Consider the following 26,358-nt stretch of genomic DNA (forward strand, 5'->3'; position numbering starts at 1 on the left):
ACCTTGGAGGGAGGCCCGCCTCTGTACCTTGTTCCCACCAGGCCCTGGGGTGGAGGAACTCTTTCTGTCCCCCATCGCCCAGTGAGATGAACAAGCTGCATTGGCCCCTGAGGTGCCAGGGTTAAACCACCTGGGAGCGGCTGCAATTTCAGCCCAGTGCCTCATAGGTCTGGGGCCAATGCAGCTTGTTCCTCCCTCCATTTCAGCCTCACGGTGTATCATCAGATTGTAATGTTTGGCTGATGATACATAGCGATGTTGAAAAGCTGACATCACCCATCCCTATTCACAGTGTAAAATTGGTTTCATATTCCATGTATCTCATTATTATTATTATTATTATTATTATTATTATTATTATTATTATACCACCCATCTGACTGGGTTGCCGCAGCCACTCCAGGAGGCTTCCAACAAATAAAAACACCTTAAGACATCAAACAGGAAAAAGTTTCAGATGTCTTCTAAAAGTCAGGTAGTTTATTTTCTTGACATCTGGCAGGAGGGTGTTCCACAGGGCGGCGCCGCCACCGAGAAGGTCAGCTGTCAGGTGTCCATCTCTCTCCCCTGCTCCTTCTAATTTAAAATAATAATAATAATAATAATAATAATAGGCATTTAACTTGCTAAGCCATTAGGGGTCTGATTTCTTCCCATTGAACAGAAAACAAAACTTCCAAACGCCTGAAATCCTAAGCTAACTGAGATCCATTCTCTCCCCAGAAACTTCTCAGAATAGAACAGGTAGAATAAATTGATGTTTGCTTGTGGATGTGCCACACCAGAAGCAATCTGGTAGTTGCCTTCCTCATTCCTGCATGTACAAAGGAAAAAAGAAACCATTGCAAAGCGACTGAATGGGTCAGTTGGGCCAGGAGTATTTTTCACTGCTAACTGTTTGCTTAGTTGTTCTCTACATTGGCTTTAATATTCTCATTGTGCAAACTTGCAACACTTACCATATTTTTTGCTCTATAAGACTTACTTTTTCCCTCCTTAGAAAGTAAGGGAAATGTGTGTGCGTCTTATGGAGCGAATGCAGGCTGCGCAGCTATCCCAGACGCTAGAACAGCAAGAGGGATTGCTGCTTTCACTGCGCAGCGATCCCTCTTGCTATTCTGGCTTCTGAGATTCAGATTATTTTTTTCTTGTTTTCCTGCTCCAAAAACTAGGTGCGTCTTGTGGTCTGGTGCGTCTTATAGAGCGAAAAATACGGTATTTATTATTTGAAATACTCTCTGGGCCAGAGGAGTCCTATTAAGCTATTGTGGTACATTTGGCCCCTTCCATTTTGCCAAACATTAAAAGAGGACAAAAAAAATCCAGTCGGTGATCTCTCTCCTTAAGAGCTTGAACTACTCCCCCACCTGCAGTACGGGGAAAATAGTCTCTTACAAAGTGTTTGTGTGGATTGTGAGGAGTGAAGTGCTTTAAATGCTCTAAAAGCGCTACATAAATTATTATGATTAGGTACACATCGAAGATTCACAAAGCTGTTTTTCTTTTGTTTGTTTATTTTTAATGCTACATTTGTCTAATAACGCTGCTGTGTGCAGACTGTGGCTGAAGGCAAGAAATGCCGAAAACTGCTTCTGAAGTGACAAGGACAAACTCCTGCAAAAAGGAACCCCGTGGAAACGCTTTCGTCGTTGTAATCTGTGCAGTAGCAAGAGACTAGGCAATAACGTTTGCCATTCAGAATGCTTGCAGCTTATGCAGGGTACCTAAAACTTACCTTTTTTTGGTGTGACACTTATTTGGTGCTCTGATCCTTAATGCATTTTGCTTAAAAGTAAATCTTGTAAATCAGTCACTGCACCTTTTTTGGTGGTGAGAAGTAATTAGCTTGAGTTGCATCCTTGATCAAACTACCCCCCTCCCCAAGCTGTAATATACTGATTGAACAGAGCTTTCTTGCCGTCTAAAGTTAGTCCTCCACCTCCCACCCCCCTCCCGCTCGCGCGCACCCCCCCCCCCAGTGTATTTTATTAAGGGTCTACAATGTGAGGGGGAAAACAAGGTATCTTTAGGGAAAAGATTTTGCAGCACGGTTGAAAAATAAAGGCTCCAGCCAAGTAATTATAAATACCAGGAAAGGGGGAGGGGATCACCCATTGCAACGCAAAAGGATGTGGGGGGTGGATTCTTGTCTCCCTGCTGTGCAGTCAAAACTGTCATTAATCTTTATGTAGAGTGGATATCTGCAAGGGAGAATGGAGCCCAAAGATGCAGAGACTTCTAAATGCACAAAGTACACCAGCCAGAGATACACATGTCAATAGTGACATTTTGTTCAACAAGCTGAAGATGGTTCCCTTCAGCCAAATGGCTCACTGGTTAGTAATTGCTGAGGGGGGCTAAAGCATTTCCCAGCATCTTGTGTTTTTTTCAGGCATACCATTTTAAAAGAGGAAGAACATCTCTGATTGGTTAGAGTGCTTTGCTTTTGCCGCCTGCCTTGAAAGTTTTCCACGTTATTTTACGTGTAATCTGTGATCAAACTGCCTCTTCCAGCGAAGTTTATTCATAATTAAAGAGTATTTTGTGATCTTTTCATATCTGCCCCTCCATTAAGCTTTCTTGATTTTAAATAAGCAACCCCCCCCCCCCACCTGCCTGGTCAGAATGGACCCTTACCTAGCTTTTGGGACAAAAAGTCATTTGTTAAAAACTTTTACCTACTGAGTCTTTAAAGAGGAGTTGCTTAGTTTGGATTATCTATCACTGAAACAAATTCCAGAAATTACAATGATGGTCTGTAGCAACAGGAAAACAGAAAGTGTTGCTGCATCTTAGAAACTTCATCATGGCATGAAATTAGTCATAGTATATGTTTAGGTCCTGTGCCATTTTTGTGTGCATGTATATGGTCAAAGGATATTTAGATACTGTTGCTTCGTTACCTGTATTCTAGTCCTCCACTCCAGTAGTAAAGCCATTGTGCCATGAAATGTACAGCATAGAGTCTTGCATAAACACATGTAGTATAATCTGATTTGTGATTGGCAGCTTCCATTGAACTGCCAAATGGAGACCTGTGTGTGTGTGTGTGTGTGTGAGAGAGAGAGAGAGAGAGAGAGAGAGATGTTTCTCCACTACTCTAGTCACTACCCCCAACATTTTGTTAGAAAAACAGCTTTGCAGATTATCTGTGGGCACACACACACACACATTTAGTGACACAGTAAACAAAACTTTAGTTGAAGTTATCTAGCCTTAAGATTGCATATGCCCAACTGTTTTTTTCCTAATCCTGTGGTGGCAGTGCGCAGTGGTCCAGTCTTGATAGTCAGCAGTCAGATGCTGAACATATGAAGAACAACACTAAGTAAACAAAGTTCAACTTTGCATTTTTCTATCATAGCATTTCTGTTAGTTTTGTGTTCCGACTGCCATTTCAGGACTTTGGTTATGCTTCTTCAAGGTAGAACATACACCAATAGTGGTTCTATGAGAGGTTCAGTTGATAGGAAATCAGTACTCTGCCCCAGTTCATCCCCTCCCCCCATGAAAAATAATTGCTTTATGTGCCAGTATTCTACTTTTACAAGTTTGCCCTGATTTCAGTGGGGAAACATTCTATGCATTAGCTGTTTAGTATTTTCAGATTGACTTGCTCTTGATTTCAGCCGTAGTATTCAAAGTCCCATCCTGCAGGACGGTCTATTTTTCCCAGTGTAGTTTCTAATAGCTTAGCAACCTAAAAGAGGTGGCTCTGATTACACTTTGTGCAAGAGGACTTGGTACTACTCCTAAATATTATAAACATTCTCAGGAACAATTGAGTCTTTTAGTGTACAAGACCTGGTCCTCTTTCAGAGGATTAGTAAATGAGGCAGTAATTTATTCGAAAGGATATATTTAGTAGAGGGCTCCTTAGCTTTATTTGACATAGCCCTGTCAGGCAAGCGCAATTTGTCAAAACCATTAAACAAGCTCCTCTTCTTCGGGAGGAGAGGTTTCCCTTAGCAAACTGACAACGGTAGGAACTGTTTCTAATTTAATAGAAACATATGCTTCCTGCAAAAACCTTAGCGAGCCACATGAATTGCAGGCCTCCTTGAATTGTTTGTTTTCGTGTGTGTGTGTGTGTGTGTGTGTGTGTGTGTTACTACAGTAAAATCTTGTTTGGGAGCAAAGGGATTGCTTTCTGCTGAAGTTTCAGTAGTCTGTGATCGTAAACTCTGGAGAAAGTAGTAATAATGGCAGTGTTGGTGCACATTCCCCCGCCCCATGCGCCGTCCCCCCCCCCCCCCGTCTTGCAGCCTCTGATCATTAATAAACAGCAAGCACTCGCTTTGCCCTCTGGGCCTCAAATAGTACAGTATGCAACAAGGGAGTGCAAAGCAAGGCTGGAGGATGGAAACAGTAGTATCGGGTTACAGTTTCAAAATATCGCAGGAGCGTGTTAGCTGCCTTATGCTATTGACTTGCCATATAATTGCATTGCTTATTTGTGTGAAGAAAGACTTCCCCTTTTCCACCCAATTACAATAGACGTTACTACTTTGGAGCTCTCCCGAGTCGCCCCCCCCCCGAAATTACTCTCAAGTGCAAGCATTTTGCAATAACTTTATTTATTTATAGGTTACTCAGCCTATATCGTGCAGGATAAAGTTGAACTTTATTCTTAAAATAAGGTTTCTTACTACAGATATAGATATATATTTATATATCTGTCTTCAGGTAGCTTTGTATATGTCGATAGCCTCATTTGAAATCAGGATGCAAACCCTGTGATGTGTGAAGAATACAAGGCAGAAGTAGCTACTCTGAAATACTTTTCCATGATTATGGAGGGAGGAGAAGATCTAGAGCAGGGGTAGGCAACCTAAGGCTGGATCTGGCCCAAAAGCCTTCTAAATCCGGCCCACGGACGGTCCGGGAATCAGTGTGTTTTTACATGAGTAGAACGTGTCCTTTTATTTAAAATGCATCTGTGGGTTATTTGTGGGGCATAGGAATTTGTTCATTTTTACATATATATAGAGTCCAGCCCCCCACAAGGGGGGAGGACAGTGGACCAGCTCCCTGCTGAAAAAGTTTGCTGACCCCTGATCTAGTGTGCACCCTCGTAGTTTCTGCAGGGTGGCCCAAAACACGTCAGATTGATATTGAGACCCTTGTGGCATATTCTAAGATGAACTATCGTTAATTTATTTGCTGTCCGTCAATTTTCCATCTCTTTAATTTGATGTGCAGTATCACATAAATAAGTGTTTTTTGGCACATAAATTAAAAAGTACCTAGCTTTTCCCCACCAAGAAGCTTTGAGGGATTTTTGTTGAAATTTTGCATCTGTAAGTAATGGTGGGGGGGGGGTGTTCTCCAAATCCAGTAAGTGTCACACTTACAGGCCAGTCATCAAAAGGGCTTCGGAGAGCAACATACACAAATTGGATTTCTGCCAGCATAGAGTATGGGGGATTAGAAACTTACCTTATGTGTTTGCGTGCATTATGGCTTCAGATTGATTAATTTCTGCCTGACTCCACCTATCCATCCACACCTGAGTAAATTTGGAGAACTGGTTCGTCTTAAAAATTTAAACACAGCAGATCTCTCCAATGTGTGGTTTTTGGCAGCCCTGAAATCTTTACAGTGACAATCGATGAACACTACTAAACAAGCCTTTGTTCTCTGGCTCCATAGTTATTTCCCAGAACTGAAAAGGAGCCAATTTTGATGCAATTCTTAAAAATATATTATTAATAAATAATAGTTTCCTTGCAGAGGAAAGGGAAAGCATAGCTAATATAGACTTCGTTTATGGAAATGGGGAGAGGAGCTTTGAAAGGTGGAAAAACCATAATTAATATTATGTCACTGTGCAGGAGGGGAAGAAACTGACCTTCATTTTGGCATCTGCTTCTGTCCGACTTGCACATGTGATATTACAAAGGGTCACAAGCATCTCTTCGAGTATCAGAATTGGCGTTTCAAGGTGTATGTGCATGTCTGTATGTAGCCCACACTTTGTGCAATATACTTACTACAGGGGGAAATACTGATGTAACACCACTGTACATGTAGTAGACAAAAATGTTCTCAGCAGGTCATATTCCAGGGCTGCTTTTTCATGTTCAACTATCTGAGGATAACAATCATAACAACCGGAGCCTTTAAGCCTCTGATTCTTTACATTTGCAAAAGGTTAATTCTTCAAATTTGCAAAAGCTCCACACTTTGTGACCCGGTTTGCAAGTCACATTAAGCCATACCTAAAATAAACTGGTTTAATGTGAACAAGCTGTGTTGCTGAAGTTGTAGGTTCTTTGCTCATCTCCTTCCCTTCTTCAAGCTGCCAGGAAACAAGCTGTGGTCGGGCTTGTCAAGTTGTCCGAACTTGTGGTTTATTTCTCTCCAAACAAACCACGAGTGGAAGCCAAGGTTTGTTGCCCACAGTTTGCAGATTTATTGTGAGGATCACAAGTGCATACACGTTGAATGGGTTTGCTACATAAAAGCCTGGAGGGAGCCTTCAAGAGGGTAAATCCCAGGACAATAATGGGTTTGTGACTTTCATCTCAGGAATAGTGAGTGCATTCCATGGGACAGTCAGAAAAAGAGCATATAGTTTTTCAAACTGCAGTTAACCTAAAGCCCTACTTTGCATCTTTGTTGGTGGAGGAACATAATCATGTTCCAGGGGAAACAAAATACAGTGGTACCTCGGGTTACATACGCTTCAGGTTACATACATTTCAGGTTAAGAACGGACCTCCAGAACAAATTAAGTACTTAACCCGAGGTACCACTGTAAAAAATATTTCATGTTCCATAAAATGCTTCCAGAGACTTTTTAGCACTCATATTTGGCTATGGGCCAGATATTTTGATACCACAAGTTCAAAAGGAGCATATAGTTAAACAAATGTTCATTTTCGGGATGAAGAATTGTCACACTTTTTAAGGGCTAACAGAATATTCTCATTTGTAGTCTCTGCAAATGATGTGGCAAAAAAAATAAAAGATACCCAAGACTCAGGGAAAGACTAAAGGAGCAAAAATAGCCTAGACCAAGAACAACTTGTTCAGAAAAAGCGCTACAAAGCCACCTCTAGCTGATAAGGTGATAAGGTGTGCTGTATACTCCCATCTCCTCTAGATGGTTCAGAAGGAAGTTATGGTTGACGGAGTCACAGGCCGCTGATCAGCAGGGCTCCCCCCACCCCAAATCTGGTTCAAAGCACACATGAATGCAAAATAGAAATGAAATAATCCATTTGGGAAGGAATCTGAATCAGTTCTAATCTGTTACCTCCGAGGATGTGGACAGGCTACTTGGACGAGTGAAACCAACCACCTGTCTCCTTGATCCTTACCCATCCTGGCTAATAAAAGTAAGCCGGGAAGGGCTGGGTGATGGGCTCTGCGGGGTCGTGAATGCTTCTCTCTGTGAGGGAGTGTTCCTAGACCCACTGAAAGAGGCGGTCATTAAACCGCTTCTTTAAAAAAAATCTTTAGACCCGGCCAGTATAGCCAGCTATCGCCCAGTCACAAATCTTCCATTCTTGGGCAAGGTGATTGAGCAAGTGGTTGTTGAACAACTCCAAGCATGCCTGGAGGATGTGGACCATTTGGATTCCTTCCAGTTGGGATTCAGGCCTCATCATGGGACTGAAACTGCCTTGGTCGCGCGGGTTGATGACATCTGGTGGGTTAGGGACAAAGGTGAAAGCTGGTTCCTGGTTCTGCTGGATCTCTCAGCGGCCTTTGACTCCATCAACCATAACATCCTTCTGAACCGTCTAGAGGAGATGGGAGATGGGGGCACTGTTATACAGTGATTCCACTCCTTCCTCCTGGGCCGTGTCCAGAAAGTGGTGGGGGATGAGTGTTCAGACCCCTGGGCCTTCACTTGTGGGGTGCCTCAGGGTTCCGTCCTCTCCCCCATGCTTTTTAACATCTACATGAAGCCGCTGGGAGAGATCATCAGGAGGTTTGGGCTGGGTATGCGGTATCAGTATGTGGTGGGCGGTGAAAGTCCTGTGTGTGTGTCTGGAGGCGGTTGGAGGGTGGATGGCGGCTAACAGATTGAGGCTGAATCCTGACAAGACAGAAGTACTGTTTTGGGGGGACAGGTGGGTAGGTGTGGGGGACTCCCTGGTCCTGAGGCAACTGTACCACTGAAGGAGCAGGTTCACAGCCTGGGAGTCATTTTGGACTCACAGCTGTCCATGGAGGCGCAGGTCAGTTCCGTGTCCAGGGAAGCTTTCTACCAGCTCCATCTGGTACACAGGCTGAGACCCTACCTGCCCACAGACTGTCTGGCCAGAGTGGTGCATGCTCTAGTTATCTCTCGCTTGGACTACTGCAACACTCTCTGCATGGGGCTACCTTTGACGGTGACCCGGAAACCACAATTAATCCAAAATGTGGCAGCTAGACTGGTGACACTGAGGGACGCTGGACTGGCCACCTGCTGAAAAAGTTTGCTGACCCCTGTGCTACATCCGATACTAGTAGGACATGGTTGTGCCAAGATTTATATATGGCCTTTTTTGGTACTAGTGACTCCAGTATCTGAGAGAGCTTGTGGCGGGGTGTTTTGGTGGTGGTGCAGTTGGCATATATTGTGAGCTTAAAGAAACTTTGGTATCTGTGTTTTGTGGGGGTGGGGAGGGCTTATTTAAACTGTCTCTGGCTGAACAGAGCACGCTGTATTTTCTCAGCCAAATTAAATAAATAAATAAATGCTTCTCTGCATATTGAGTCTCTTCAGTTGTTGGGCCTGTGGTTTCATAGACACATTTGTGATATAATGCAGGTCAAATGAGATTTGTAAGCAGTCTCCTGATATCTCTTGTTTTATTGAAACACAGCTGTGAAATGTTGAATATTTGTTCAGAAGAGCAACAGAGGCTTGCTTCGCACACGTTAAACTATAGTTTAAAAATCAGCGATGGTTTTAACAGGGGGGGGGCTTTGCTCCTTTGCTCCTGTTTCTGACTGCGCCACGTGTAGGAGGAAGCAAATAGGCTCAGGCGCAGAAGCCCCCTCAGTGCTTGAAGGTCTTTTCTCTCTCTCTCTCTCCCCTACAATCTGATTGTAGGAACGTTCATTTCTGCCTTGCCTCTTGTGAATCTTTGGCTTTCTTATTTAATTTTGATCTTCCTCCCCCTCGGAGTGCAAATACTTATACTTCAGTATGACAAAAGGAATCATAAAAACAAACTTGACGAGGCAAGCTTTTAACAAATGGAAATGGGCTCTCAAAAACAGCTTGTGATATATCGAGGGTATTACCGTATTTTTTGCACCATAACACTCACTTTTTTCCTCCTAAAAAGTAAGGGGAAATGTCTGTGCGTGTTATGGAGGAAATGCCTACGGGTGGCATGCCTACGGATTTTCCTCCTCTAAAAACTACGTGCGTGTTATGGTCGGGTGCGTGTTATAGAGCGAAAAATACGGTATGTTGGAAAAGGTTCCCCCTGGGCTGGCCTAAGAACTTGGGAGTGACGGAAGTAGCTCAGCCAGCTCTAGCTATTGAAAAGGCATATTTTGGGTAAGTGCAACCCAGGCATGCCTTGGCTAACATCATGGAGAGGCTTTATACACAGGGGAGGATGAGTGTTGGATAAGAGATCTCCAGAGTTCGGAGTGGATTCAAGCTGGCAGATCATTGCTCTTCCACTGTTACGGTATGTGAAGTTGGAAATGGCCACTACCTACATTTCAGCGGGTGCAGAACTGCTTAGGTGTGTTCATCGCCATCTATTATTCGCCCATAGCAGTGGCTTTGCATTGTAAGTGAGAAAGGTTCAATTTTGAGCGTGGTTTCTTTTAAATCAGTGAAGAATGAATTATATGTGAAAGTAAACAGTCCTGTGTACAGGAAAGGCTTGGCTGAGTCACTTCAAAGCTTAGCGCAACCCCCACAGCAGTCCTGAGAGAATCTGCTATAATTTGCTTGATTCTTTTAAGAAAAAAGAGAAGGCATTTTAACTTTTTGAGTAATAAACCTTTAAGTCCTGTTCTTAGAAATCAGCTCAGTCATTTCTTTTAAACACTTAAGGCAAAGCAACTGTAGAAAGTAGAAATAAAAAAATTCCTTCCAGTAGCACCTTAAAGACCAACTAAGTTAGTTCTTGGTATGAGCTTTCGTGTGCGTGCACACTTCTTCACTGTATCTGAAGAATATGCATCTGAAGAAGTGTGCATGCACACGAAAGCTCATACCAAGAACTAACTTAGTTGGTCTTTAAGGTGCTACTGGAAGGAATTTTTTTATTTTGACTATGGCAGACCAACACGGCTACCTATCTGTAACTGTAGAAAGTAGAGTGTTCTTGGTAGTGCAGACAAAGTATTTGCTACCCATATTGTCACCTTCAATAACCAAAGTGGGGTTGCTTTGCTTTATAGAGCTGGTATTTTTTCTAGTGGCACAGCATTGATCTGCACAGCCTGACAAGTTGATCCAGTACTTTGTGATGTTGTCTCTTTATGTTATGATCAAGAAGAAAAACCAAAAAGTGATTTAAAAGCAACAGCTTGCTTGTAATGCACCTTTCTCTCTGATGGGACTCCAGGCGGCTTACATATAAAAATCAGAACCATTTAAAAGAATTATTTTTTAAAAAAGCATTTATGGATCTTCCTATGTCTCCACCCCTTTTCTTCTAGCAAAACTGCACAGAACTATAAAAACTGCAGCACTCAGGATGCCTGCTTGATGGCCGCCTTCTGCTCTCGGCTTGCCCAGTGTCTCCTTGGGGAGAGAGAACATTCCATGCTGGTGGTCCTGGGGAGGGAGAGCCAAATCTCACTTTTGGGGACCAGTGCTAAATCACAGCATCCTCATGCACCTTCGATTCTTGGAAGGCAGCCAAGAAGCTTCAAGTTTTTTAAAAATTGCAGGTTTCCTAATAGTGTTACTCAGTGTGTTTTTCTAAACAAAAAAAAAATGTTTAGGGGTACTCTCATTTTGACTCAAGAAAATCACCATTTTATAGTTCAAATCGGGGCGGAAATAAATACAGTAAATGGACAAAAGTACAAAGATTCACAAAATGTTTAGGGGTATGCGTACCCCTGAGTCCCTGGTGTTACTATAGCATTCTTTTTTCTTTTCTCTCTCTCTCTCTCTCTCTCCCCCCCCCCCCCCGCTTTTCTCTGTGAAGAATTACTCCAGAGACACTGGACTTTCTGTGTTCTCTCTAAACTGAAAAGTTTGTAGCCTGGCTCTTAAAATATGTCTACTCTGAAGTAGACTACTCTGAATTCAGGGGGGCTAAACTTCCTGCTCAGTATACTTCAGATTGTAGACTCAGTTCTCTCTCAGCTTTTCTTCCTGTTCCTGATAAAAGAACTTGCCCCTCACTGTAGAGTATTTATTTGACAGCTTAAAAACTATTGGCATTCAGTGTGCTGTTGGCGACTGAAGAAATTGTTTGAAAAGGAGTGCCCTCATTGGAAAACTGTGAAGGTGGTGGCATCTTCCAGGGATATTGTTGCACTGTTTAAAAGGTGCTTTAGGATTGCTACGATTCTTGAGTGTAGCTCAGGCAATGGCTTGATTCAGTGAACTGCCCATACATTCTTAAGCCACAGCTTACATGGTCGAATGCAAGGCAAAACAGATACAAAGAATTTACAGCACACTTGTGGCACAGAAAATAAACTGCTTCTAGCTGAAATGGATTCCAGTGTGGAGACAGAAGAGCACTGAGAAGGCAGGGTGGGGGTGCTTTAGTGTGATTGATTGGCAAATATAGAACATGCAGGGAATAATAATAATAATAATAATAATAATAATAATAATTTATTTATACCCCGCCCATCTGGCTGGGCTTCCCCAGCCACTCTGGGAGGCTTCCAAAAGATATTAAAATACCATAATACATCAAACATACTATAATACATCAAGATCTCTCCTCCCCCCCCATTCATTCAGGGACTCAAGAGGGAACTATCACAGACCAAGGGCATATTCTAGCCTGTTAAATGCACCTATGGGATGTACAGAGGAGGCCTGGTGAGAATGTAGTGTAGCAAAAGTCCTAAAGGGCCACACAGAGAGTCCTTGAGGGCCACACTCAACCCCTGGACTTGAGGTTGCCCACTAGTGCTTGAGAACAAGTATGTGTGGCCATCATGGAGTTGCAGTGCTGAGGAGCATTTCTGCATAATAAATGCACACCAATTTTTTGTCTGTTAAGGACAGCTCATCTTCACTCTGTTGCAGTGTTTTGTGCAGTCTTACAAGAGGGGCGGGACACAGGTGTGATTGCTGGACATAAGGTTAGCAGTTTGAATCTGCGTGACGGGGTGGGCTACCGTTGCTCTGCCCCAGCTCCTGCCAACCTAGCAGTTCGAAAGCACACCAGTGCAAGTAGATAAATAGGAACCTCTGCGGTGGGAAGATAAACAGGGTTTCTGTTACGGTGTTCCGTTGCACCAGAAGCAGTTTAGTCATGCTGGTCACGTGACCTGGAAAGCTGTCTGTGGACAAATGCCGGCTCCCTTGGCCTGAAGCAAGATGAGCACCGCACCCCATAGTCGACTTAACTGTCCAGGGGTGCTTTACCTTTACCTTTTACCTTACAGTAGGCCTTAGTTTGCTTTTTCAAAAAATGTAATCTGCCACCACTTGTAACCCTGAGGCATTGTACAACTGGGGTGGAAAGCAGACCCAGAGTTATAGGACAGATTATATTCCTGCAGGCTGTAAGTGAAAGGCAGAAGATCTAGCTGTTGGACAGCCAAGATCCCAGGAGCTGTAAATGAAGCTTCTTCTTTATGCCACCTGACATCCTCCTCTCCCTCCTTGCAGATTCTGATTTGTCAAGGGTGGGGGATGAGCAGTGAGTTCCTCGGTCCCATCTGTGTCACCATCAGAAGAGCTCACATGGTGTCCTTCCCAATGAATGTAGACCAGCCTTAGACCCAATGGTGTTCTTTGCTCTGGCTCAAGAACTTATTAGTTGCATTTCTTAAGGTTACAAAGCAAATACTTAGTTCTTTACCTATAACCTCCTCCTTCCTGAGTAGCTTTGTGTTTCTCTGTTCGGTGAGGAAGATGAGCAGTGCATCTGGTGAGAAAGCCCAAACCTACAACTAGCAATGGCATTCCCTTCCAGAGACAGAAGGACAATAGCCAACCCTATCAATATCTTTGGCGCTTGCATGTCATTTTTACATCCCCCTACCAGAGTAGTGTTTTGATAAATATTCCCATCCTAATTTACATTAGGGTGTGTGCTGTGGAGGGAATGCTTTGTGCGTGCTTGTATTTTCTGCTTTGGAATAACTCCAAAGAGAACTCTTGCAGCTGCAGTTCCAAGGACGGTGTACCTTATTCACTGAGGTCTTGAGGAGGAGGGGGGGTTGCGGGGGGATAAGCTTTATAGCCTGGGGGCTCTTGCCACTGCAGTTGCTTCAACAGTCAGAGCCGAAGAAAAAATTCCTGCACGTATGATGTGTGCAGCTGTGTTCTAGATGAATAAGAAATTCAGGGATCGGTTAGGTGGGCAGGCAAGTGACCCCAAATGATGTTGATTGTGTGCCTCTCGGTTGTTAAGCTTGAATGACTGGCACGCAATTATATGTTAACAGACCTGGTGCTTTGGACTGAGGCTTCAAATTCTAGATGAAGCAAAGATGAGCAACTTCTCATTTCAGCTTGCAGCTCGTATTCTCCAGAAGCAGTCAGACATGGGTCCCTGCCTGAATAGATTCAGAAGACCAGGAATTGCATGGTATCTGCTCTGTGCATGGCGCCTGAATCTCTGTAAGCAGTTCTCCATAAGCTCAGCTCTCCAAACAGCTGCCAACAAGTGGCAATAGACTACAGATCACCACTTTTAACTGCAGGGGAATGTGTCATGATGCCTTAAGGCAGAGGTAGCAGACCATTGACCCTCCAGGTGTTGCTGGACTACCACTGACTCTTGGCCATACTGACTAGGACTGATGGGAATTTGAGCCCAACATCACCTGGAAGGCCACAGGTTAGCTACCATAAGGGTTTAAGAGGCTATAAGCTAAATCCTCTGTGTCCTGTAAGCAGAAGAATACAGGAAATCTCAAATCCCAGAGTAACAAAATTCCTACTTTTGTAACCAACACATCCAAATTTTACATTAGGATTAAATGATGCACGTTACGATGTTTTATTTTTGGCGCACACTTGTTACAGGTGGCATCTCTGCCAGTTTTCATGTTATTTCAGTGGTTTAGTAATGGACTGCACAATATCATGGGACAATATTTAGATTTAAATCAAGGGCTGTCCCGTGGGCATAGCCAAGGGGGGGCAGCTGCCCCCCCCATCAAGTAAAACAATAGAAATATTTAGCTAACTGATTGATCACGTTGATTCTGCCCCCAACAAAAGTCCTTCCCCCCCCCCAAAAAAAAAATACTGGCTATGCCCATGGGCTGTACCTGTATTAGGTGAGGACGTCCCACCCTGTGATTACCAGTTTATATCAGTTTGGAGTCCCTTACTGAATTAGCAGAAACCAGTTTCAGCTTCCGCATTCTCTCTGTAGCCCTGATAGCTAAAATTTTTCTTATCTTTCAGTGAACACCCATTAATGATTGGTGGGAAGAATGAGGGAATGGGCTTAACCAGTGAACCTAAAGGACTGTTTTAATTCTGCAGGGCAGGCCCAGCATATTTTCCTGCCCGAGCCAAAGGACAAGATGGCATCCCCTTCCTATTTTATTTAGATAAGTTGACCAGGCAGGTACTTGAATTTTATCAACACTGGTGAAATATACTCAGAGTCGCAAAGTGATTTCATGCTCTTTATTCAGCTCATAGTGGTGAGGAGGAATGAATGAAAGTCCCCTCAAGTATCTGCTTTATATACATTATTTACACAATGGGCTGCACGTGATTGGTTAATTCTGGAATTCTACTGTAAGCCATTCAGGTTGTGGATTCACTTATATCTGGAGCATGATTGGGTGGTTCCTGCCAACCAATCATACTGCTGCATTGTTCTTGGACCAATCAGACTGCTGCATTCTGAATCCTATTGTTCTAGGACCAATCAGACTGCTGCAGTTTGGATCCTATTCAACTCAGTACATAACACCTGGTGATGGGGAAGCATCTTCCTCTGCCCCCGAGGCTCCAAGCTGACTGAAGGGGTGCAAAGCAGGCCACAGTTCTGTCCCCCGATCCTAAGCGGCTTGAGGAACCTAATGTCCTTGTGCATCTGATTCTGAGATGTGGCCACAATAGAAAAGGCACTTCCTGCTCTTACTTCCTCTCATGTGACTTAAACCACATATTTTCATTTGAATGTTGAGGCCTTCAGCTCTTTTTCCAGTGCCCTTTACTTCTTAAGGTTTCTTTCTCACCTAAGCTTTGTCAGTAGCAAAGAAACTGTAGCATGGGGCTCACCCTACGCGCGACTCCTTAATATTTCAAGGTGCATGCTTCCTGTGGTGGCATCAAATGTTAGCCGCATGAAAGAGAGAGATGGCTCTCTCTAGGATGTTTGTTCTCTGGCTTTAGAACCTGAGCAGAACTGTCTCTGAATCTGCACCTTAGACCTTACTTTAGGGTAAGGCCCTTTGCATTAGGGTCCCAGAACCAGCGCAGGTTGGATTTCTCTCTCTCCAAATTAATTACTATCACACACACACAGTGGCGTAGCGTGGGGGGTGCAGGGGGGGCCGGCCGCACCGGGCGCAACATCTGGGGGGGCGCTCGCACTCGCAGCTCTCTGCCCCTACCTGGCTCACTCACTCTCTCTCACTGCAGTGCTGGCTGTGCAAATCCGATCCGAGCCGCCGGGTCGCCGCCCACTGTGGGGGGGGGGTGCCAGGCGTGCGGTGCGGAGAGAGAGCGAGGGACTGTCTGGGGGAGGGACAGTGCAGTGGCCGCCCAGCGCAGTGCTGAGCGCGGGAGAGAACCACACCAGACCAGACCAGGCAGCAGCAAGAAGAAGCTGGCAGCGGCGGCAGGTTAGGGGTCGCAAATTACTTGCCTTGCCCTGGGTGCTGACAACCCACGCTACGCCACTGCACACACACACATACATGCATATGTACATCATTCAGTTATTCTGATGTTAAAACCCCATGAGTAACTTCAGCCTTTGATTTCCAACTCATATCTGGTTTTTGTTTAGGGGTAAGTTAAATTAGACAAGTGCTAGATTAAAGGCAAGAAAAAGAGCCTAGAATAACCAGGAATTCTGCCTGGTTCCTCCCTCAAGGGTAACCTGGTGAAGACGGGGGGTGTCATTCCCTGGTTCTCAGTGGCCTCTGCATCCCAGACAGAGAAAGTTTTGGCCTCTCTTTCTTTTTCTTCTCTATGCCCCATGCAGGGTGCAAGGTGAGGAGAGCATATGATACCCAACACCTCCGTCTCTGAAACTAACATGATCTCCTCAGTATGCGCTATTCTGCATGCCTGAGCAGAAACTGTAACTTTTGATAATGTGTGTGAATCTGTTGCTTTGCTACTCAGCAGAGTTCAGGCGCGCATGGCAAGCTGCTTGGATAGAGAGCTGGGTCCTTTTTTCGTTTTTTTAAAGGGCGAAAGCAGTACAGTTTCTCTAAAATTTCAAATGCCTTGTGCATTGTCACTCTAATAAATAAGACCAAGACCACAGTTTCCGTGCAGTTCTGAGGACTTTTCTTAAAGCAAGATATGGATGTTGCATGTATTTATTTTTTGTTTAGTTATCATTTCCCCCTTTTTTTCAGATATATGTTGGGGAAAGGAGGAAAGCGGAAGTTTGATGAGCATGAAGATGGGCTGGAAGGCAAAGTGGTGTCTCCTACTGATGGTCCATCGAAGGTGTCTTACACCTTACAGCGCCAGACTATCTTCAACATTTCCCTTATGAAACTTTATAACCACAGGCCGTTAACAGAGCCAAGCTTGCAAAAGACAGTTTTAATTAACAACATGTTGAGGCGAATCCAGGAGGAACTCAAACAGGAAGGCAGCTTGAGGCCTGTGTTCATCACCCCTTCACAGCCTCCAGACCCTCTTGGAGAAAACTTCCGGGAGGTTCAGCCTGCCTTTAGCCATCTGGCCTCCCCGCCAGTCCACCCCACTGACTCAGCAAGCACTGCTACGCCACTGGAGTCTTGCCTCACCCCTGCCTCTCTGCTTGAGGATGACACTTTTTGCACTTCCCAGGCTATCCTACAAGATGGTCCTATAAAACTACCACCTCCAACTATCCAACCAGTAAAGGACAGTTTCTCCTCGGCCTTGGATGAAATTGAGGAGCTCTGTCCAACACCTACCTCCGCTGAGGCAGCAGCAGCTACAGCAACAGAAGTGACGGCGTCTGATAACTCTAGAGAGAATTCCAGTGAATCCAGCATTCAGAAGTCCGAGGGAGTCCAGGAGAACAGAATCAATGAACCTAAACTAATGGACTCTTTACCTGGCAATTTTGAGATCACAACATCTACAGGTTTTCTTACAGACTTGACCTTGGATGATATTCTCTTTGCTGACATTGATACTTCTATGTATGATTTTGACCCTTGCACATCTACTACGGGGGCTGCCTCAAAAATGGCTCCCGTCTCTGCAGATGACCTCCTAAAAACTCTGGCCCCCTACAGCACCCAGCCAGTAACCCCCAATCAGCCTTTCAAAATGGACCTAACAGAACTGGATCATATAATGGAGGTGCTTGTTGGGTCTTAAAATATAGCAACTTTCTACAAAAAATGTTCCAGTATAAACACTTGGTAGTATTTTCACAACCTTCTCCCTTCTTACAAATCTACGCAGACAGACACACACACACACACACACACACCACTTTGCATGCATCTTTGCTTGTCTTTTTCTAAAAAGGATCACACTAGTTTTTGCTTCAAGCAGAGTTGGAGTGCCTTCATCCATGTATGACCACTTTTAATGTATTTTTGAAAGTGGTTCCTTAAGGGAGACCTGAAATCCTGATATGGGGGGATGCATATTGTAAACAATATTAATATGTTTGACAAAAAAATGAATTGTAAAAGCTAAGCACAAGGATTATGTTGGGGAAAAGCTGTAAATTGCATGTGCATATTTGTCTATTTTTTCTATAAGTTTTACTGCAAGAGGTGAAAATATTATTTAGATAATCGCTGTAACTTTTTGGCATTTTAGCCCTGTCTAGGTTGACATAGCAATTCAGCCTTTTTAGAGGTATTAACTATTCCTCTTTAAATGTTGCATTTACATGGCTCTTAAAAGAAAAATACCTGCTACCCAAATTTATTTTATATTTTTGTACAGATTCTGCAATTTATGATATTGGGGTCTTTTCTTAAAAAAAAAAGGAAAAAACAAAATCAAAAAACAAAAAGCTGTTTATACTCACACACAAAAAAGGAAATAGCTATTTTGGTAGGATTTGCTCACCCAGTTCCTGCGTACACCTTCTGATGTATAAGAACTGCTTGTAGTTTTATACAGACTTGTAGTGTTTTCTATGTGTATAATGGTGCAAAGAGAAAATTTGGATCAAATCATTCTAAAGTTGGCCTCCCAGAATCCAGACACACATGCTTGAAGGAAAAGGCCAAGGGCTCTTCCCTTTTAAAGTTTCACAAATATTTGCTCCCTACCGCGTACTACTGTGATTTTAACAAAAACCTTAGAGCCATGTCTATTCCAACACTGATGTCAAACAGTTGGCAGGAAATAGCTGTGAAACTTCATTCTGATTAAATTCCCTCTTCCTCCCTCCCTGCCCCACCCTAAAACGATCAAGAATGTTTTTTTTTTAATCATGAAATGAAGCATTTTTTAAAAAATTAAAATACTAAAACCTGACTTCTACCACATTCTTAACAGAAAATTAAGCATCCTTAAGCTCATTTGCTTGGGAAAGGCCCATTATGTGAGCTGGTCAAGGAGCAAAAATTTAGGATCCAAATTAATGGCCTTCTGTGTGCTTAACTCTCTGTTGGATTGCAGCCATTGCATTTGCATCTAGTCTTAGAATGTCATGACTTAGTAAGTTGTAATTATTTTTAAATGGAACCATATTACAACAATGTGTCTAGCCTTTTTTAAAAAAAAAAATATTATTATTTTGGCTGCATAAACTGGCTATGCTTACTTTGAAAGTAAGTTGCATTGAAGTCAGTGATGCTTTCTTCCATGGAAATGTGTTTTGGGGTCTTGGGAGGAGGAAATGGTGTAACGCGAATATACTGTATTCCTTTGAATTAGTCTTACCTTTCGCCTTTTCTTAGAACATACTCACTGTGTTAAGAAGTTATGGGGAAAAAGAAAGAAACTTCAGTATTACTGCAGTGAAATCATCTCTTATCAGCACTGGATGGACTCACTCAATTATCCACTGCTGCCAGAACTGGAGCCCGTCCCATTGCGAACTCTTGGTGTCTTCTCTAGGGTTGGTTTCTTGAACTGACTGTGTCACCTGTTTTATTTTGAATCGACAACTGCAGCTCTCTATGCATGTCTCCCTTCCAACTGCAGTCTTCTCATTACAGCTATTGTTGCAATTCCCTCCCCCTCTGTTTTCATTTGTGATGTACATTTATTTTAAAGAAAACTTGCAATGTTATCTATCATGCCTGTTGCTGAAATTGCTATGGCATATTAATTTTAAATGGTACTTAATTGAGTGCAGGTTACAAACTATATTGTTGATATGCATATGGCTTCTTTAGGAATAACTTTTATATTTATTTAAGAATTTTTAAATTATGTTTTATGTAATTTGGCCATATTCAGTCAGTTCTGCTCACTTCTTGTCATGGATTTAAAAAATTGTGTCTTGTCTGCCTTTAAGAAGGCAGCTTTATAAAACTGGCACTTTAGAAGAGGCCATCTCTATTTATTTAAAATGCATATAATGTATTATGTGGCGTGCAGACTTAGATCCTCATTCCCTTACCAACCAACTTGGCAAATAGAGAATTGCTTGTCTGAGCTAAACGCATCAATTAAATCCCAATTCGGCCATTAGTTTTTAATATTTTGAAACGTGTCACTCAGTGTGAAATAAGTTTGCTTATCATCAGTATGACAGAGGGTGAGCCATTCAAAATTCCTAATGACAGGGTGTAATAACTCATCTAGATCCATGTATACAGCTGGTGGTATATAAACTATAAATATAAATTAGCCAGTCACACAAAACCATGTACAGTGGTGCCTCGCAAGACGAAAAGAATCCATTCTGTGATTCTCTTCGTCTAGCGGTTTTTTCGTCTTGCGAAGCAAGCCCATTGACGGATTAGCGCTATTAGCGTTATTAGCGGCTTTTAGCGGCTTATCTGCTGATCGGATCAGCTGATAAGCGGCTTAGCAGCTTAGAAAGGGGGGGTAGGAAAAAAACCAGCAGGAACTCGCAAGACATTGTCGTTTTGCGAAGCAAGCCCATAAGAAATTCGCTTTGCGAAGCACCTCCAAAACAGAAAACTCTTTCGTCTAGCGAGTTTTCCGTCTTGTGAGGCATTCGTCTTGCGGGGCACCACTGTATTGGTGGAGTCTAGCCTTATCAATAACTCCAAAAAATTTACTAGCCCACGGCACTTTCTACTGGCCCATTCAGCTATCCACATCTGCTCTAGAATTGTGCTGCACCAGAGTAGTCTGAAGTGGAAAGAGCCAGCTCACTTCAGAGTTATAGAACCTTCTCTCTGGGATTGAACTGTAGATGATGCTTCTGTGCCCCAGGCCAAGTTACTAGTTACAGCTTTGGGTGCAGAAATTGAAAACTGGAGAGTAATCACATACATTACAGACATAGCTCAGCAATTGTTAAACTTACTCCAAACATCTCTCTGCTGGTGCAATATTAAGTTCAGGCTAAAATCCATACCGTTGTAAGCATCGTTAAGAAGAACAGCAATGTAAAATAAGTGCTTTCACCATTGTTAACATCTGATTCTACACTAACTTAGAAACCACTGTCCTCCTCTTTGGACTAGCTAAGAATTTAAACAAGTTCCATATGTTGGAACATCGTTTTTAGAGCAAAGCTGGCCCTTATACCCTGCACAGTGAATCCATTATAACTTTTGTAGCTGAAGTCTATCTTAGAACATAATTTGGAGCAAATGGGTGGCATATGTGACCAGGAAAAGCAACTTCTCTATAGTATTTTGTGTCCAAATGACCAAGTGTTTCTTATAATGCGTTGTAGCCCTTGAATATATGAACTGAAATAACTTCTGCTCCTGGATAGCCTTCTCCCCAGTGTGACTCACATTTCTTGAAGGGCCAACTTTTAAGAGGCTATGATTTCTCTCCCCCGCCCCCAAAGGCATAAATACTAGGGGATTTTTATTTACACTCATGTGCAATGAAGTTACAAGAAGAGAGCAGAATTTAAAAGAGCTTTTTTGAACCTGAAGTAATTTTTTCCATTTTGTTTTCCATAAGTTATTTATTCCTTCTTATTTTTCCTTTTGTAAATATATTTATTTTATTGTGAAGCTAACAACATCTGGATTGTAACATGTACAGAATGTATGGTAGGAATGTATTCTCTGGTAGGAATGTAAATCCATACGAGAGGGGAATGGAAGTTAGGTTTGAAGAATAACTGGGTTCTATTCAGGATACATGTCATTCACAAGATTCTTCCCCCATTTCTCTACTCCTCCCATTCTACTATGAGTAGATCTGGTTGGATAGAATTATGCAAAAGAAAAAAAAGAAAAAATGGTTTATAGACTTAGTTATAAAAATTGAGCTGTTTTGTATTCTTGGTTACTTTTTAAAAGGGCCAGATCCTCTTTTCAGCAGCCAAGCATGGCCTTGGTTTCTCTGAGGCTTTGACACACCACCTTTGCCCCTTTAGAGACCTTAAGCAATTTATTCTCACACTGGTACTTGAGTCGGACAGGTGTGTTAGGGCAGCATAGTCTGAGCATGCTTGCTGATCACTGTAAACATGCACACAAAGACCTGGCACCTAGCTTGTTGTTGAGCAGGGCACTAGCATAGTGAGAGAGGAGAGAAGGTTTCAGGCCAGCTTTCAAAGTGCACTGTTGAACTGGTCATTAGAATAAAACAGTCTGACCACTCAAGAAGAAACAATGTACGTCTCCAATTATGATCCATTAAAATTAGGAGTTGATTGTGTGGATTATACCTTTGCTAAATTGCCCCTCAAATATTTTTTAAAGTGTTTTAGAAGTGTTAGGCGGTTTTTTCATTTTTCATTTGGCCAGGGAGTTTAACTGGGTGGGATGTACCAGCACAATCTATTAACAAAGCCGAGTGAGATTGGCCTTGACGTTGCACCTAAAAGTTGGCAGTCCTTTCCCTCTGCTTTCTGGACTAATGTAGTACAATCTGCTGCAAAAAGGCATGTTCAGACATTTGTGTTGCATTATTTACTTTTTAAAGGCTTTAAACATTTTAAATGCATGTGCAGTACAGTGGTACCTCGGGTTACATACGCTTCAGGTTACAGACGCTTCAGGTTACAGACTCCGCTAACCCAGAAATAGTGCTTCAGGTTAAGAACTTTGCTTCAGGATGAGAACAGAATTCGTGCTCCGGCGGTGCGGCGGCAGCAGGAAGCACCATTAGCTAAAGTGGTCTTCAGGTTAAGAACAGTTTCAGGTTAAGAACGGACCTCCAGAACAAATTAAGTACTTAACCCAAGGTACCACTGTACTAGCCAGGGTGCTGATGAGTAGAGAGCACTATTGAAAGAAGCCTGCCATGGATCAGACCCAACAAAGTTGAGTTTCCTTGGGTATGCATGTACTTGCCGCGGCACTGCCATGGAGAACCTCTAGGACAAAACTAAGCAGGGGGAAGAGGAATACAGTGGTTTGGAGGCTTGCCCCCTGAATAGATAATGCAACTTGTAGTGACTTTGCTAGTCTTGCGAGTGCCGCATGGCTTGCAGAGATCAACTGGCCAATATGTGAAACTGAGGGAGGAAACCTATGCGGGCAAAAATGGAGGCGTTTTTTGAACAAAAGCTGTTTTCAGGATATTATCACTAGTAAAGTATGAGCGTTTGCCGCCATATGATTTTGCTGCTCATCAAAGGAATTTGCTAATGCAAGGGCAGACAGTAGATCTTGTTAGGGCAAACATTTTAAAAAAACCAGACACACTTTCCAAAGGTTTGCAAACGTGTGCTTCAAGACAGGTTAATGTAGTGCTGAGGAGCATAACAAGTCTTCAGAAGTGCATTTTGTGCTGGTGTGAAATGAAACTTTCCCCTGCCCTCCCCACCTTTTAAAAAGATAGCTGAACGCCAGAAGATTTCGCACATCACCTTTTGCCTGTCTTACGCTACAGACCCTGAGTTTGAGAGTAAGAACTCCCCAGCATTCCTGTTCCCGAGAGATAATCCAGGAATATAACAGTTCTAAGCACCCTCACTAAACTACAGTTCAGAGAGAAGTCATGCTAAACCATTACAAAACCAATCAGAGTTTGTAGATTTCCTGTGCCCTTGCTCCCAGGCTTCAGGTCCAAAGAACCACAAGTGTGCGCCAGTACTCTCTGAATTATCTCCCTGCCACCATTATTCCTTCTGCAGAATGGGTTGCCTGCTGGAAGAAGAGGTGAGTGCCTGGCCTCACTGTGTGCCTGGGCACCACTGGAACCAGTGGGCTGTACGTATGCAAACCCTGGGACTTTATGGTGGTGGTGTTTGTGACCAGCCCAGCCTCCTGTGTGGGTGAAGATTCCCTCACACATTGCCCTTACTGACTGGTTGCTCATGTTTACAGCGAGATGCATAATACAATCGCAATTTTCCTAAAGTGACCAGTGTGAGAATAAATTGTACAATGTTCGATTTTCCTGATGTCTTACAAACCCTGACTGAAAAGTTTACAGTTAAAGAGAGAGAGAGAGCAGATGTAAATGTCCTCCCCTGAAAAATCATTTATTGGCTCTAGAATGTAATTGTGTGTGTCTCTCTCCAACAAAAACCCACAAGAAACACCCCCACACAAACAGTATCTTGCTTTTCTTGAACGTTACAATGCTTATAATATTATGGCTGAATTTTATTTTGGAAATTTTAGCTCATTTTATAGCCTTTTGTTTTTCAATGCTAAAAATAATCCTAATGCAAATTCTGGGTTTTGTTTTTTTTAAAAGCTTTTTTTAAATAAAAAAACACTTCATAAATGCTTAACAGTGTAATCCATACTAGACTGTCTGAAGGCAGAGATTCAGGGGTGAGGGGGAGAAAATATGTAAATAGTCTAACATGTTTGGTGCATGGTTATTTAAACAGGGCTTGTTTTTGCCAAAAAGGCTGTATTTTCTCTTCCCCCTGTCCCCACCCCCAAACCACAGACCTTAGAGCTGTGCCTTTTCTATGCAATATTGCAGACATACACATCTGAAACCAGATTACTGTATTCACTTGTAGGTATGAGCTGTAATAAACAAAACAAAAAACAGTTGGGCAAATTACATGGAAATGAGCAGTCTTACTTTTGTAGTTTTATATTATACAATAAACAGTTTAAAAAGAAACACAACTGTCCTTGGTTCAGTGTTCGGTATTTTCATATAGTAGGAGTCAAAAGAGAAAGAAAGTACCGTACTGTGTGCAAGAACAAGGGGGTGGTGGTGGATGAGATTTGTGGATTGGAGGGGGTAAGAACGGCCACAAATACGCCAAGGCAACTTCACTGCTGACTAGAGAGACTAGATAGGATTTACAGCTGATACTGTACCCAAGGATAGCTGTTGGCACCTGTCTGACAATGGAGTGCACCTCCACGGGTGAAGTCAAACTGCTGCCTTAACAGTGCCAAAGTGACCTCTGCCTGGCACCAGCCTGGGCAGTGTGTGTAGAGGTCCTGCGCAGACATGGATGTGGCCCAAAGGAAAACAGAGCAATATGTTTGGGCATCATTTTTATTCAAAAATTCCTAGCTTTCCAGGTTGACTTTGTAGAAGAAGCTTGCTCAGAGAAAGAAGTTCTCAAAATTTGTTTCCAGTCCTTGTGAAATGTCAATACTGTAATTACTGTATTTTTTGCACCATAACACTCACTTTTTTCCTCCTAGAAAGTAAGGGGAAATGTCTGTGCATGTTATGGAGGAAATGCCTACGGGTGGCATGCCTACGGATTTTCCTCCTCTAAAAACTACGTGCGTGTTATGGTCGGGTGCGTGTTATAGAGCGAAAAATACGGTAGTTAAGGCTCTGTGTTATAAGTTCTCAGACCTATTCAAATGTTAACTTCTTCCTCTTAAAAGGCTAGTAAGTGTTTATAAAGGTGCACCAACATTTTCAAAGCAGTTTCTAGACATACACCACAATAAGACAGATGCTTCATACATATTATGGGGGACGCGGGTGGCGCTGTGGTCTAAACCACTGAACCTCTTGGGCTTGCCGATCAGAAGGTCGGCGCTTCGAATCCCCGCAATGACGGGGTGAGCTCCCGTTGCTCCGTCCCTGCTCCTGCCAACCTAGCAGTTCGAAAGCACGCCAAAAGTGCAAGTAGATAAATAGGTACTGCTCCGGCGGGAAGGTAAACAGCGTTTCCCATGCGCTGCTCTGGTTTTGGTGTTCCATTGCACCAGAAGCGGCTTAGTCATGCTGGCCACATGACCTGGAAAATCTGTCTGCAGACAAACGCCGGCTCCCTCAGCCTGTAAAGCGAGATGAGTGCAACAACCCCAGAGTCGTCTGCGACTGAACTAAACTGTCAGGGGTCCTTTACCTTTTACCTTTCATACGTATTACCAGAGCAAACCCTAAAACAGGCCTGTAAAATGAGACTACAAAAGGCCATTCAGTCCTGTTGTCAGCTGGCAACATGAGAAAGTGAAATGCAGATGAACAGAGGTTTCCCCCCAGTTTCTAGGATTTTGCTTTCTCAAGGCCCTTAACAATCAACTATTTGAATGCCAGCACTCTGGGGATTGTCCCAGAAACTAACATACAGTTCACATTCATTAAATATTGTTGCATGCCCCCCCCAATCTCCAAGCAGTGAGAGATTCCAGGGGTTCCCGGCACTTACCCAGGGTTAGTGTTTCCTTTTGGAATGAGGCACAGCAGAGACTCTGGTGTCTTTAGGACCTATGGCTTATTTATACTTATACAACCTAAGCCTATGATAGAGAGGTTCACAGAATAAACACCCCAAAATTGATCTTGTTTCTCCCACAGCCTTGCATTCAAGTAGAGATCTGGTGTGGCTCTCTGCTTGCTGCTTTTCCTCTCGTTTATACCATAGCCTTAAAACTACTTCAAACTCTGCCTTTGTCCTTCTAACTGTCTCTGAGTTGAGGGAGGGTCCCCTCCCATTTGCCATTTTGCACAGAGACCCCCTTTCCTTTGTTCTCTTAAGAAATCTAGCCTGGCTTATAGTTTAACACTTGCTGGGTCCAGGGGTTAGAAGGGTCTCAACTCCCCCCCCACCCGCAACTCATAACACTATCAAT

At 43.1% G+C, this 26,358-nt stretch overlaps 1 protein-coding gene and 2 long non-coding RNA genes across 8 annotated transcripts in view; all 3 read left to right on the top strand.

Moving 5' to 3' along the window:
- Positions 1–20,102, top strand: part of SERTAD2 (SERTA domain containing 2) — a 133,169-nt gene extending 113,067 nt beyond the window's left edge. For 3 of the 6 annotated variants that reach the window (XM_082216479.1, XM_082216478.1, XM_082216481.1), the window contains exons 2-3: positions 16,678–17,623; positions 19,189–20,102. In XM_082216479.1, coding sequence (XP_082072605.1) covers positions 16,682–17,623; positions 19,189–19,362 — 1,116 coding nt within the window. In that variant the 5' untranslated portion in view covers positions 16,678–16,681 and the 3' untranslated portion in view covers positions 19,363–20,102. Of the gene's footprint in view, positions 1–1,575; positions 1,721–2,192; positions 2,337–13,717; positions 13,739–16,677 lie in introns of those variants that run through there. The other 3 variants (XM_082216480.1, XM_082216477.1, XM_082216482.1) reach the window with 3 other exon arrangements.
- The window catches only part of LOC309528847, a 117,742-nt gene extending 94,716 nt beyond the window's left edge, over positions 1–23,026 (top strand). Inside the window, exon 2 of the long non-coding RNA XR_014217913.1 lies at positions 22,524–23,026. This is a non-coding gene — a long non-coding RNA (uncharacterized lncRNA). The remainder of the gene's footprint in view (positions 1–22,523) is intronic.
- The window catches only part of LOC309528843, a 352,285-nt gene that overhangs the window by 191,325 nt on the left and 134,602 nt on the right, over positions 1–26,358 (top strand). The window lies entirely within an intron of this gene.

This window comes from Podarcis vaucheri (genome assembly GCF_965113315.1).
Source record: "Podarcis vaucheri genome assembly, chromosome: 3".
In the NCBI taxonomy this organism is placed as follows: Eukaryota; Metazoa; Chordata; class Lepidosauria; order Squamata; family Lacertidae; genus Podarcis; species Podarcis vaucheri.